Below are 12,611 nucleotides of genomic sequence, written 5' to 3'. Positions count from 1 at the left end.
TCCTTAATAGCAATTCAAACCATTTATTTAACTAAAACAATAACATTATAGCATATGTATCCATGTTTGTTAACTGATGGGTTACTTCTGGGTTTCGGCAGTTGCACATGTGCAGAAACGCTAAATGGCGCTTTGCACATGAGCACCGAATCGCAACCTGCGCATGCGCGGACGTGCCGCTTTGGGTTGCGAACGTGCCTCCTGCGCAGATCATGTTCACAACCTGAGTCTCCACTGTGTGCGTGTGTGTGTATATATATATATATGTATGTGTGTGTGTGTGTGTGTGTGTGTGTATACACACACATAAACCTTAGACTGAGTTTTAGCACACATGAAAAACTTAAAACAAATCCTTACTTCCTGATGAATAGCCTTTGAACTATAATGTAACTTAAATAGAAAACTAGAAAGATTTTTCTTCCAAAAGCATTTTATTTTAAAAATCTGATTAAAAAAAATAAATCTGAATTATTATTTTTTAAATCATGGATTTTTATCCCCCCGGGGGCCTTCCCTCGTGCTGTTTCCCTCTCGGCGGCCCTCACCTTGCAGCCATGCGAGGAGATGATTCTCAGGTCTGCAGGAACCCGGTCTCCTCCTTTCACCTCCACCAGGTCCCCGACCACCACGTTCTCCGCATTGATCTGGTTCTTCTCCCCTTCCCGGATCACCAGGGCTTGCTGTGGGCACAAGATGTGAATGCTGTGGGTCAGTGGTTCCCAGCCTTTTTGTGGCCACACCCCACCTAAGCATCTCTAACATCCTGACATTTAATTCTTATTATTCAAAAAGTGAACTCGTGTTCACGTGGAGGAAGCCTAAAGGGCCATTCACTGTGAATAACTCATTCTCGAATTGCTGCCCTTTAAAAATCAAATTGCCCCCCTGTGGGGTGTGTGCCCCACATCGGGAACCAGGGCTGTAGGTGAATGCCATTCAAGGTGCTCTCTCCATCCTGTACTTGACCCCCAAGTTAGCACCTTTTTAAAGCACAAAAGGTTGTTAACGGAGAAATCTGAGGGCTCCCTTGGACCAAAAACAAGGGCACCAGCCAGGAATACCAGAGCAGCCAGTAGGCTTGGTCTTTACTGAAGACTGTTGCGACAGGACTCCCACCTGCCACCAGGTGCAACAAGATGGAAGCCCCCAACAAAAGAGAACCCAAACTTTTATTAGCTGCTAATCCCCATGTTACACCCCCCCCCAAACTACATCACGGTTACATCATGAAAGGGGAGGTCTGGTGGCCATAATCTGAGCATCCTGGACCCTGCCCCATGGTTCCCCTTGCCCTCTACCAAACACCCCTCAAGTGTAACAAAAGAGATCTTTACATTTCCCTCTTTCCCAGCCAAGTTAATCACACCCTTTTGTCTCCATCTGGGTTTGTTATTTCTGGAATGGCTACCTGTCTGGCACTCAGGTATCAGGATGCCAGGGATTATCCCTCAGGCAGAGGGGCTGATGAGGAGCTGAGCTCACATGTCTAGATGAATTTCTGAAGTTTCCCCAGTGAGCCAGTACAGAGACACATTGATCAGTGAATTCTTACATTTGGTATTGTGCAGCAGAGGCCCTTTGAATAGATAGGAAGAAACTGTGATGAAGTGTTTTGTGGGGACAAATCACAAAAGTCACAAAAGTGATTGTGCTGATTTTGGTAGTGGGCTGCATGTGCAAGATATTTGCTGGAGGGGCAAACCCCCCCCCAACCTATACATAAATTCCTGCAATAACATGAAGCGTGCGAAGACTTTCTCTGCCCTTCCAGGTGGCAAAACCAGGATGCTTTAGAATAAAGAAGCTGAATTATTATTTTTATTATTATTTATTAAATTTGCAGGCTGGCCTTCACACAAAGATCACAGGGCAGCTCACAATACAAAAATACGAAACGAGAACACAAAGCACAAAATAAAATGAAAACAACGGTTAGCTCTGTCAGTGGGGCACGAGACTCTTAACTTCAGGGTTGAGAGTTCAAGCGCCACGCTGGGTGAAAGATTCCCACATTGCCTTCCAGGGGGTGGGACTAGATGACCCTCATGGTCCCTTCCAACTATACATTTCTATGATTCTATGATCATTACAAACCAATAATCCCTGGAAAGAAGTGAAGGTGGCACAAAAGAGGCAGCCTTGACCAGAGGGATTTACTTGCCCTAAAATCAATCAATCAATCAATCAATCTTTATTATAGTCGAGAGACACAACAAATCATCACAAAGCAATGCACAATTCAGACAGCCTACCTCCAGGTTAAACAAGCATTTTGTTCAGACTTAAAGATAGGGATCATTGGTTCTTGCAACCACCGATAAAAGCTTCACCACTGCTAATGTTCTAGCGTTTGTTTGGTCTTTCAATAGGAAATCATATTTCTCTCTCTCTCTCTCTCTCTCTCTCTCTCTCTCTCTCTCTCTCTGTGTGTGTGTGTGTGTGTGTGTGCAAACTGCTTCAATATTTTAATTAAAAAACAAACACATTTTTAAAAGTAAATACGTAAAACTTGTCTCAGCCACAAGAGGGCAGTGGAGAATGCCCGTTGTATGTTAGCAGCCATTGATCTGGTCCTATTCTAGTCTCCAACCCATTTTCAAAACCATCCTTTCGCTGAAAATACCAAAATACAAGATCTAGACATGAAAAAAGGGAGGCATGAAAAGAAATTTGGCAGCTGGAGGGCCAAGGAGGGGATGGATGTGATATTTGCTATCAAGCTGCTCAAGTGTGTGAATCGAGAAGGGGAGCCTCTGCAGTCCTGGTCCCACGTTGTGGGAGGAGGAGAATTCTTTTTTAAGAGGATTTCAGGAGGGTGGACTAGATGATCCTGGGGGATCCCATCCAACTCCACCGTTCTATGAAAATAAACGCATGAGACGCGTGGCGGGGCCTTCTTACCTGGGGCACCATGTTCTTGAAAGAGTCCATGATTTTGGAGCTCTTGGCCTCCTGGTAGTAGGAGAAGCAGCCGGTGACGATGACGACGGCCGCCAGCACCACCCCCAAGTACAGCTGGGAAGGAAGAAAGAAAATATCAGTGGAAATCTAAAATCTAAAAATGACGGACAGACTAGATGATCCTTGGGATCCCTTCCAATTTTACAATTCCATAAATCTCTCTCTCACGGATGGGAGGTGACTGAAGTGATATATATATATATATAGTCAAGAGATATATAAATTTCGTGAAATGAATAAAATAAATGAATTCCTCAGGGAATAAGCCCCCTTTATCTGTATTTTTCCATCTGCCACAGAGCAGACCCCAAAATGGCTTCTGAGGGGAGTCTCACTTAAGCCACTGAGGGAATTTTTTTGTCAGAAGGAAGGGAAGAAGGAAGCCTTTTCCTTCCTTTATTCCTTTTTAAAAGGGGATTTTTCTCAAAGGAAATAAGCTGGCGATAAGAGCTCCCCATTCACAAATGTGTGGCTCTGAAAATACTTTTAGCTTTTTGTATAAGCCTGCTTTAATTTGCATAAGCCTTGAGTCCCAGTCTGGGAAAAGGGTGTATAATAATAATAATAATAATAATAATAATAATAATAATAATTCCTGAGGGAAAGCTAGAAACCGGCTGCAGCTGGTGGGTGTAGAAAATATGAAGCTAGCTGGGCCAATGGCCAGATTCAGCCCAAGGTGGAAGGCAAGGTTCTCCTCATCTGCCTGCTCATTTATTAATTTGAGGTTTATATGGCATCTTAAAAAGCAGAGACATCACCTTGCCAACAAAGGTCCCTATAGTTACAGCTATGGTTTTCCCAGCAGTGATGTATGGAAGTGAGAGTTGGACCATAAAGAAGGCTGATCGCCGAAGAATTGATGCTTTTGAATTCTGGTGCTGGAGGAGACTCTTGAGAGTCCCATGGACTGCAAGAAGATCAAACCTCTCCATTCTTAGGGAAATCAGCCCTGAGTGCTCACTGGAAGGACGGATCCTGAAGCTGAGGCTCCAAGACTTTGGCCACCTCATGAGAAGAGAAGACTCCCTGGAAAAGACCCTGATGTTGGGAAAGATGGAGGGCACAAGGAGAAGGGGACGACAGAGGACGAGATGGTGGGACAGTGTTCTCGAAGCTACCAGCATGAGTCTGACCAAACTGCGGGAGGCAGTGGAAGACAGGAGGGCCTGGCCTGCTCTGGTCCAGGGGGTCACGAAGAGGTGGACATGACTAAACGACTAAACAACAACAACAAAAAATGTGGGGCCCAGCAGCACGGTCGTTCTTGCCCAGCGCGAAATCCTCTGCCTTCTGTTTTGGAGGCTCCTGCCTGGGCCCCCCTTCCGTTCAGGAAGTCTTACAGTGTAACCCTACACAGGGCGAGGCATGCAGGGCTGCAAATACCGCTCTGGGGACAGGATGAACCTCCCCGCCTGCTCCGTGGCAGGTGGGCTGGGGCTTCTGGCGTGTCCCAACAAGTGACCAGGCCGTCCTGGGATAACCCCACCCCAAGGTGCTGGACGGAGACCAAGACCTTTTGGGCGCGTGGTGCTGCTTGCATCAAAACCCCCCGTCCCTCGCTCTTCTGCCTGGCTGAGAAGGCAGGAGGGACATTCTCGAGCGAACGCAGCCTTTGTCCGTTTCTGAGACCTGCTGTCCACACAGAGCGAAATACCAAAGCTTGGTGACTGAGCAGCTGCTCTGTGCGTGGAGGGTCAGGGAATCTGAGAGTTGGAAGGGACCCAAAGCTATCCTATCTCCTGTCTCCTCTTTTCCAGGCTAAACATGCCCAGCTCCTTCAACCATTCCTCATAAGGCTTATTTTTCCAGCCCCTTCATCATCTTGGTCTCCCTCCTCTGCACACCTTCCAACTTGTCAACATCCTTCTTAAACTGTGATGCCCAGAACTGTATTCCAGGTGTTTGTCTGACCAAGGCAGAATAGAGGGGGACTATTACTTCCCTTGATGATGATGATGATGATGATGATGATGATGATGATAATAATAATAATAATAATAATATTTTATTTATATCCCGCCCTCCCCAGCCAAAGCCGGGCTCAGAGCAGCTAACAACAATAAAAGTAACACAATCTGGACATTAGACTTCTGTGGATGCAGCCTAGAATAGTGTTAGCTTTTTTTTGCTGCTGCATCACACTGTGGACTCATGTGAAGCTTGTGGGTCCCATCCCAGACATCTCTGAGGCTAAGCTGCATGATCATTGAATTGTAGAGTTGGAGGGGACCTCAGAGGTCATCCAGCCCAACCCGCAATATGCAGGAATCACAACTAAAGAATCCCTAACAAATGGGCCTCTGAGCTCTGCTTAAAAACCAGACGTGGAGTCCCTCGAAGTCAGGGGTGGTCCCCAGCCCCAGCCCACATGGCCAGGGGGTCAGGGATGGGGATGGGAGCTGGAGTCAAGCGACACCTGGGAGGCCACAGGTTAGTCGCCTCCTAAGCCCCACCCAACTTTTCTTGCAAGATCAGGCAGTTTGTTGGGAAGAAGAAGAAGAAGAAGAAGAAGAAGAAGAAGAAGAAGAAGAAGAGGAAGGAGGAGGAGGAGGAGGAGGAGGAGGAGGAGGAGGAGGAGGAGGAAGAAGGCTCCCGACTCCGTCCTCCCCCTCCCTGGGCAACGGCCATGTTGACTTGTGGGGGTGTTGGAGTCCAGCCCCTTCTGGAGGGCACCCCACTGGCTACCCCAGCCCTATGGGGGTCTGACCTGTGAGGGGGGCCTCCTCTGCCCTTATCCTGACCTGCGTGATACATGTGTGATACCGGGCAAAGTTCAAGGTGTTACTAATAGGATGTAAAGCCCTTAACAATTTGGGAGCAATTTGCAATATTGCCTTAGCTCACATGTGCTCACGCAACTGCTTTGATCTGCACTAGTTCTGCATTCATAAGAAATCACTCTTTTAGTATGGCAGCACCCAGACTTTGGAACTCCCTGCCTCTTGACACTATCCATGCGCCTTTCCTGTACTGCTTCTGCTAAAAACATTCTTGTTAGGCAAGCCTGCCTAGATATGTAGGGATGCTGACATGTGCTTTAACCTGGTTTTTTAGCTTATTGTTGATCTTATTTTTTTTTTTGCATGTTTTAAATAGTTGCTTTTAACTGTTATTTACTGCTAATTTTACTGTGTGTTTTTTTAAAAAAACTGCTTTGAGTTTTGTTTTGTTTTTAAACCAAGTGGTGCATAAGATTTGCAAAATAAATTAATAATTATCTAGGTGCTGCTGTGAACATCGCCTGCCTGAAACCCCGGAGAGCTGCTGCCAGTCAGTGTAGGCAGAACTAATCTCTATGGACCAATTATCTGATGCAATCTAAGGCAGCTTCCTACATTCCTATTTCAACCTCAGAACCATGAGGACTAGAATCCTCTTTTCCAAGGAGGGCTGGCAATGTCCCTTCTCTGAACCCCTGGAGAGCTGCTGCCAGCCTGGGTTGGGAACCTATCCTCTTGGGGCAGGCATCCCCAAACCTGGCGCTCCTGCTGTTTTGGAACTACAATTCCCATCATCCCTGACCACTGGGATGATGGGAGTTGTAGTCCCCAAACAGCTGGAGGGCCAAGTTTGGGGGTGCCTGTGTCTGAGCCCCGAGACTTACGTTGTCATTGGCCGGCTCATCCTCCATTGCCGCTTGGATGCTGTAGGCCAGGAAGCAGAGAATGGCCCCGATCCACAGCAGGATGGAAAAACCCCCAAAGAGCTGGCGGCAGAACTTGACCCACTCTGGGGTGGTTGGAGGAGGGGTCAAGGCGTTGGGGCCGTCCTTGGCCAGGATCTCTGCTGCCCGCGTGTTGGTCAGGCCCTGGCATGGAAGGAGACAAAGAAAGAAAAAAGAGAGGGCATATTAACCTGTGTGGTGGAATCAGGGGGAGGCCAAGGGCCACATTCCCTTGAAGTCAACTTCTCGGGGGCCAGTGGCTGCAGCTGTTGACTTTCCAACCGTGCAAAATTCAGAGGTTTCTCCAAACACACAAAATGTCTCCATTCTACAAGCAAGCAAGAAGCACCAACTGCATAAACACTTAAAGCAAATAGTTCCCTGCACCCCAGAATCCTGGGAATTGTAGTTCAGTGAGAGGGCAAACTACTGTATATTTCCCAGGATTCTTTAGGGCATCCATGTGTTTTACGGAGGATAAGACTTCACAGAGGAGACTAGGGTTACCAAACGTCCCCGTTTCCCGGAGGCAGTCCCCAGATTTACAAATCAGTCCCCTGACAAAACCCTACCATTCCTATTAAAGTTGAAAACTGTCCCAGTAGGACTACAGGAAGCTTTGTAAGGAGAGATTTATGAAGCATTGCAAAGTAGAGAAAGAAGAGAGAGATGAGTTATCATTTAAACGTAATTGTGTAAGTAAGAAATGTATATTTAGTGAATAGATTGGGAATTTTTCAGATGTGGTTGGTGGAAGTTAAAAAAAAGATGGTGTAAGATATGAAAGTATGTTTAACTACTGTTGAAAATGATATGTTGAAAAACTAATAAAAAATTATATATATTAGAAAAAAGAAGTTGAAAAGTGTCCCCGGATTCATTGAAGAAAATCTGGTAACCTTAGGCTAGTAGCCAAAATGGTGCCAGCAGTGCTTATGAATATTAGTTACTGGAAACTGCAGGAGGGGAGAATGCAGGATGCTGGACTAGGTGGACCCACTTTGACCTGAACTGGGCTTTTCTTATGTCCTTATGGAGCCTCCAGCCCCAGGGGCAGTCTACCTCGATTCCTAAGTTCTTGGGCATATTGAGCCATCGGACATGGGTGCGAAATCAGCCCCAGTCAGAAGGCTGGCATATAACACCCCTCCCCATGGGATAAATGAAAGCCAGGACGCCTTGATACCCACTCACTCCCCCTCTGCATGCAGAAACACAAGAGTCACAGAAAGAGGGTACATGGGAAAGAGGAGCAGCAAACGTCCCCTTTGGACTCACCCGGGACAGATCCACTTGGTACTTCCTGCTGATTTCGTCCAACGACAGCTTGTGGTCATCCTGGCAAGGGGAGAGAGAAGAAGGACAGGACAAGGGGGGGCAGAGAAAGGCTGTTAGTCACGGGGGGCAGAAGAGCTGAACGTCCTCGGAAAAGGAACAGGATCCGGGAAACCGAGGAGAGACATTCCTTCTCGCTGTCAGCGCACAAAACATCTTTCTCCTCCTGGCTGCTCCTGTGAGAAGGAGACAGACACACACAGAGAGGGGGGGTTCTTGGGCAGACCACCCTCCATGACCCCCCACCCTCCGTCACTTTGCCCCCTCATCACAGCAGGGACAGGGGTGGCTTCTTCCTGCTTGCGGGGGTCAGTCTTAGTTCTCTCAGAGTTGTTTGCGGTGCTATTGCTACTCCAAGTAGACCTACTGAAGTTAGCCGGCATGACTAACTTGCTTTCATCCAGTTCAGCAGGTCTATACTGAGCAGAGCTTAGCTGGAGAAAAAAAAAACCTGTTCTTTATTATTATTATTATTATTATTATTATTATTATTATTATTATTATTATTGCAATATTAATTTCAGTTCTGCAGCAGTTTTGAGAGAGAGGTTTTTCAAATCCTTAGAATTTTAGTACAAATTTCTCTTTCATGTACAGTATTTTTGTGTTATGCAATTTTAAGGTGCATATTTTTGCAAGCCATTTCTCCCAAATTTAATGTCTGCTGTTTTCACTAGTTTATATATTCATTCCCCACCCCGGCTGCTTTCCCCCAGTATATGAATTTTTGCACACTAGTTCGTTTTGTAGAAAAGTGCATTGCAAAATTCGGATAAATTCGGTCCTGCTTGGAGGCTTCCCATTGGTTGGCCATTGTGAGAAGAGGAGGCTGGACTAGATGACTCCCCCCTGTGGCCTGATCCAGCATGTTCTTATGGAGCCTCCAGCTCCAGTGGCAGTCTATCTGGACCCCTAGTTTCTTAAGGGTACTTGGCCGCTGTGGGGAGTCTGGTTTAGAGAGGCCACTGACCAGCCTTTATGCCAAGCCTTGACCCCAGGACTCCTCCAAACAGCCACCCCCGCCAGCGCTTTGACTTACCAAATTCACTTCCTTCTTCAGCTCATCCAGCTCTTTCTCCTTCTGCTTCTTCTTCCCTCCTCCATTCTCAGCCGTCGCCCCCGGCGGGGCAGACTCTCGTCCCACCTAAGGGGGCAAAGATGGCATAGATAAGGTAAAGGTAAAGGAACCCCTGACCATTAGGTCCAGTCGCAGACGACTCTGGGGTTGCGGCGCTCATCTCGCTTTACTGGCCGAGGGAGCCGGCGTACAGCTTCCGGGTCATGTGGCCAGCAGGACTAAGCCGCTTCTGGAGAACCAGAGCAGCGCACGGAAACACCGTTTACCTTCCCGCCGGAGCAGTACCTATTTATCTACTTGCACTTTGATGTGCTTTGGAACAGCTAGGTTGGCAGGAGCAGGGACCGAGCAACGGGAGCTCAGCCCGTCATGGGGATTTGAACCATCGACCTTCTGATCGGCAAGCCCAAGAGGCTCAGTGGTTTAACCCACAGCGCCACCCGCATCCATATATGGCATAGATAGACAAACTTTATTCGCATTAGCCAACGGCCATAGCAACATAAAACAAGCAATATATACAATTAAAAAGACAACAATAGGTAAAAAGGACAATCAAATGACCAAGATTATTGTTCAGATAGTGGCCCTTTTAATCTCATTGCACCCTCGATAAACCTAGCAACCTTTGCTGTTGTCTGATCATTTTGATCTGATAAAAGAACAACAATGTGGCCTCAGATAGGCGGCCTGGGATGGTAAGTAGGTGTGGGGTGATGATCTCATTCCTCAGATCTTTATAAAGGGGGCAGGACAGGAGAACATGAGCCACTGTTTCCAGATTGCCATCTCCACAGGGGCAGGAAGATGGCACTAGCAGCCCCAGTGGGCAAGAGGGAAAAGGCACCGCCGGGCAGACCCAGAGCGCTTTCAGCCAAGGACGGGCGAATCTGTCGGTTTCATGACCCTTGATGTACTTTGGGACCAACATCTGGGACCCTGAGGGCATTCCCACCAAAGATGGGAGAAATATATTTTCCCAATCTTCCGTTCAACTCAGTTTGTGAATTTTTAAAAGAAATCCTCATTAAAAACTACCAGCTTTTTTTGGATGAATTCTTCTTATAGTCACAAATTTTACTACATATACATTTATTTATTTTTGCAAGCAACTCCCCCTACTTTAGCACATTCTGGACATTACAGTGGGACCTCGAGTTACAAATGCCTCAGGTTACAAACGCTTCAGGTTACAAACTCCGCTAACCCAGAAGAGTTAACCTCGAGTTGAGAAATTTGCCCCAGGATGAGAACAGAAATAGTTAAGAACAGTTTCGGGTCAAGAACGGACCTCCGGAACGAATTAAGTTCATAACCAGAAGTACCACTGTGTTTCAATGTGCATTATGTGTTTTAATCTACAATTTCCACCTAATACGTGCATACTTTTGCGCATAAAGTTTGGTCGCAACAGGGCCGTCTCAAGTATATCCGGCGCCGGGGTGCAAAGATCCCTCTGGTGCCTCCTCCCCCCGTTTCCCAGAGATGCCAACCTTGTTATGGCACTGCTGGCAGCTTTGCGGGGCTGGAGGAGGCGGGCAGCGGCTGGAAGGTGGCTCCTCTGGCAGGGAAGAAGCGGAGACCCCAGGCACGGCGCTGCTTCAGCGTGGCGGGCGAGGGCAGCGAGCTGATGCCAGGAGGCGCCCCGCCCCACCTCCGCCTCTTCCCTAGCGCCCTCCAGAACTTGGTGCCCTGGTGCCCCACGCCACTTGCCTCTATGGGCAAGACAGCCCTGGTCGGAGAGGTGCATTGCAAAATTCAGAGAAGCATCAATTTCAAAACATGTAGCTCAGCCTTTCCTAACCTGTGGTCCCCAGATGTTGTTGAACTACAACTCCCATCACCCCTAGCTAGCAAGGCCAGAGCTCAGGGATGATGGGAGTTGTAGTCCCACAACATCTGGGGACCCACAGGTTGAGAACCGCTGGAGCTGTTTTGGTTTGTGTGTTGCTTTGAGAAGGTGTGAATTAAGTCACTTCTCATTAAAACGCAAACCCCTTGGGCCCCTTCAAACTCTACAATTCTGTGATTCATAGGATTGTAAAGCGAAGTGAGATGGCAATTGATGGGGGTTTTGGACTGTAGAGGGTTGCATTGGAAAGGGTTTGTTAAAAAACCTGAAGCATTTTTGTTAGGGATTGTAGGGAAAGACCTGCCAAAAAAGCTGAAAAACATCTTCATGTATGCGACAACGGCCGCAAGAGTTTTAATAGCACAAGGATGGAAGACTGAAGAAACCCCAACTAAAGAATATGGCAAGAAAAATTGATGGGACTATGCAGAACTGGCAAAACTGACATACAAGCTATGGGACAAGGAGAACTGTGACTTTAAGGATGAATGGGAACCTTTTACAAAGAATTTGAAGAAGCAACAAAGCGAACTGGACTCCTTGGCAGGTTTTGAAGAAACATCCACAAACTTTTTATTGATAATAATCAGCTAAATAGTTTCAGGATCTATACAACTTTGTAACATGCAGAAAACAGCAGTCTCAGAGAAACCAAAGACTGGAACTGAGGGAAATCGGGGGGTGGGGGGGATTTTTGTTGGGGGGGGGGAGGAAATATGGGGGGGAATAATGATGATATATTTCTGGATAATATGTTTTGTTTTAATTTTGAATAATTTTTTTTTAAAAGAAGAGGGTTGGACTAGATGACTGCTGGTTTCCTCCCAACTTTACAGTTCTATGATTTAACCAGCACAAACACAAGGCCCACTTCCCTGGGCCTCTCTTCTCCTCTGTCTTGCACCACCCGCTGCAACTGGAACTCAACACACACACACAAGGACATAGGAATTCGTTCATTTTTTCTCTTCAAAAGATAGTGTGCTCCCCACAAGGTCTGAGGGATAGTGGACTCTCCCCCTGCTGAAAAAGTTTGTTGACCCCTGGGCTAGAGCCTGTCTTCTCCTGCAGGGGAAGTCCCTAAATCACAGAGGGTTAGAGACCCATCGGCTGCCCCCACCTAGTTTAGCCGGCCATTCGAAGCCGTTCCCGGCATGTGGCTGCTCTTGCATGCTGACAGTTTCTCGGAGCTTCAATTGAGAGCTGCGTGCGGGGGGGGGGGGAGGTGAACAAACTACCCCAGAAGGAGCCTGATGTGTCCCCTGCCAGAAGTGCGACCCCTCCCCTAACACGCCATATACCCCAAGGAAGGTGCTCCAGTTAGTATACAAGGACCGGTTTGCCTGCGAGATTGCCTGACTGGGGAGTGTGTGATCTGTGGCTGTTTCAGAGATCATTACGCTTTAGCCCTATATACAGGCTTTGAAGGTAAAGGTAAAGGGACCCCTGACCATTAGGTCCAGTTGTGCCCGACTCTGGGGTTGCAGTGCTCATCTCGCTTTATTGGCCGAGGGAGCCGGCGCACAGCTTCCAGATCATGTGGCCAGCATGTCTAAGCCACTTCTGGCAAACCAGAGCAGCGCACAGAAATGCCGTTTACCTTCCCGCTGGAGCGGTACCTATTTATCTACTTGCACTTGGATGTGCTTTCGAACTGCTAGGTTGGCAGGAGCAGGGACCGAGCAACGGGAGCTCACTCTGTCGCGGGGATTTGA

The 12,611-nt window shown here is 47.5% G+C and overlaps 2 protein-coding genes across 2 annotated transcripts in view; both read right to left on the bottom strand.

Annotated features, from left to right (window-relative positions):
• LOC310751719 (uncharacterized protein) overlaps positions 1-12,611 on the bottom strand; it is a 950,206-nt gene that overhangs the window by 700,823 nt on the left and 236,772 nt on the right. The window lies entirely within an intron of this gene.
• Positions 1-12,611, bottom strand: part of LOC310751649 (sodium/potassium-transporting ATPase subunit alpha-2) — a 46,412-nt gene that overhangs the window by 26,308 nt on the left and 7,493 nt on the right. The window contains exons 2-6 of the mRNA XM_083591043.1: positions 9,006-9,110; positions 7,910-7,969; positions 6,572-6,775; positions 2,905-3,018; positions 549-683 (exon numbers count right to left, since the gene is read on the bottom strand). Of these exons, the coding sequence (XP_083447169.1) occupies positions 549-683; positions 2,905-3,018; positions 6,572-6,775; positions 7,910-7,969; positions 9,006-9,110 (618 nt within the window). The remainder of the gene's footprint in view (positions 1-548; positions 684-2,904; positions 3,019-6,571; positions 6,776-7,909; positions 7,970-9,005; positions 9,111-12,611) is intronic.

This window comes from Podarcis filfolensis (assembly GCF_964270895.1).
Source record: "Podarcis filfolensis genome assembly, chromosome: 16".
NCBI classification, from domain to species: Eukaryota; Metazoa; Chordata; class Lepidosauria; order Squamata; family Lacertidae; genus Podarcis; species Podarcis filfolensis.
This window is presented reverse-complemented; position numbering and strand designations above follow the sequence as displayed.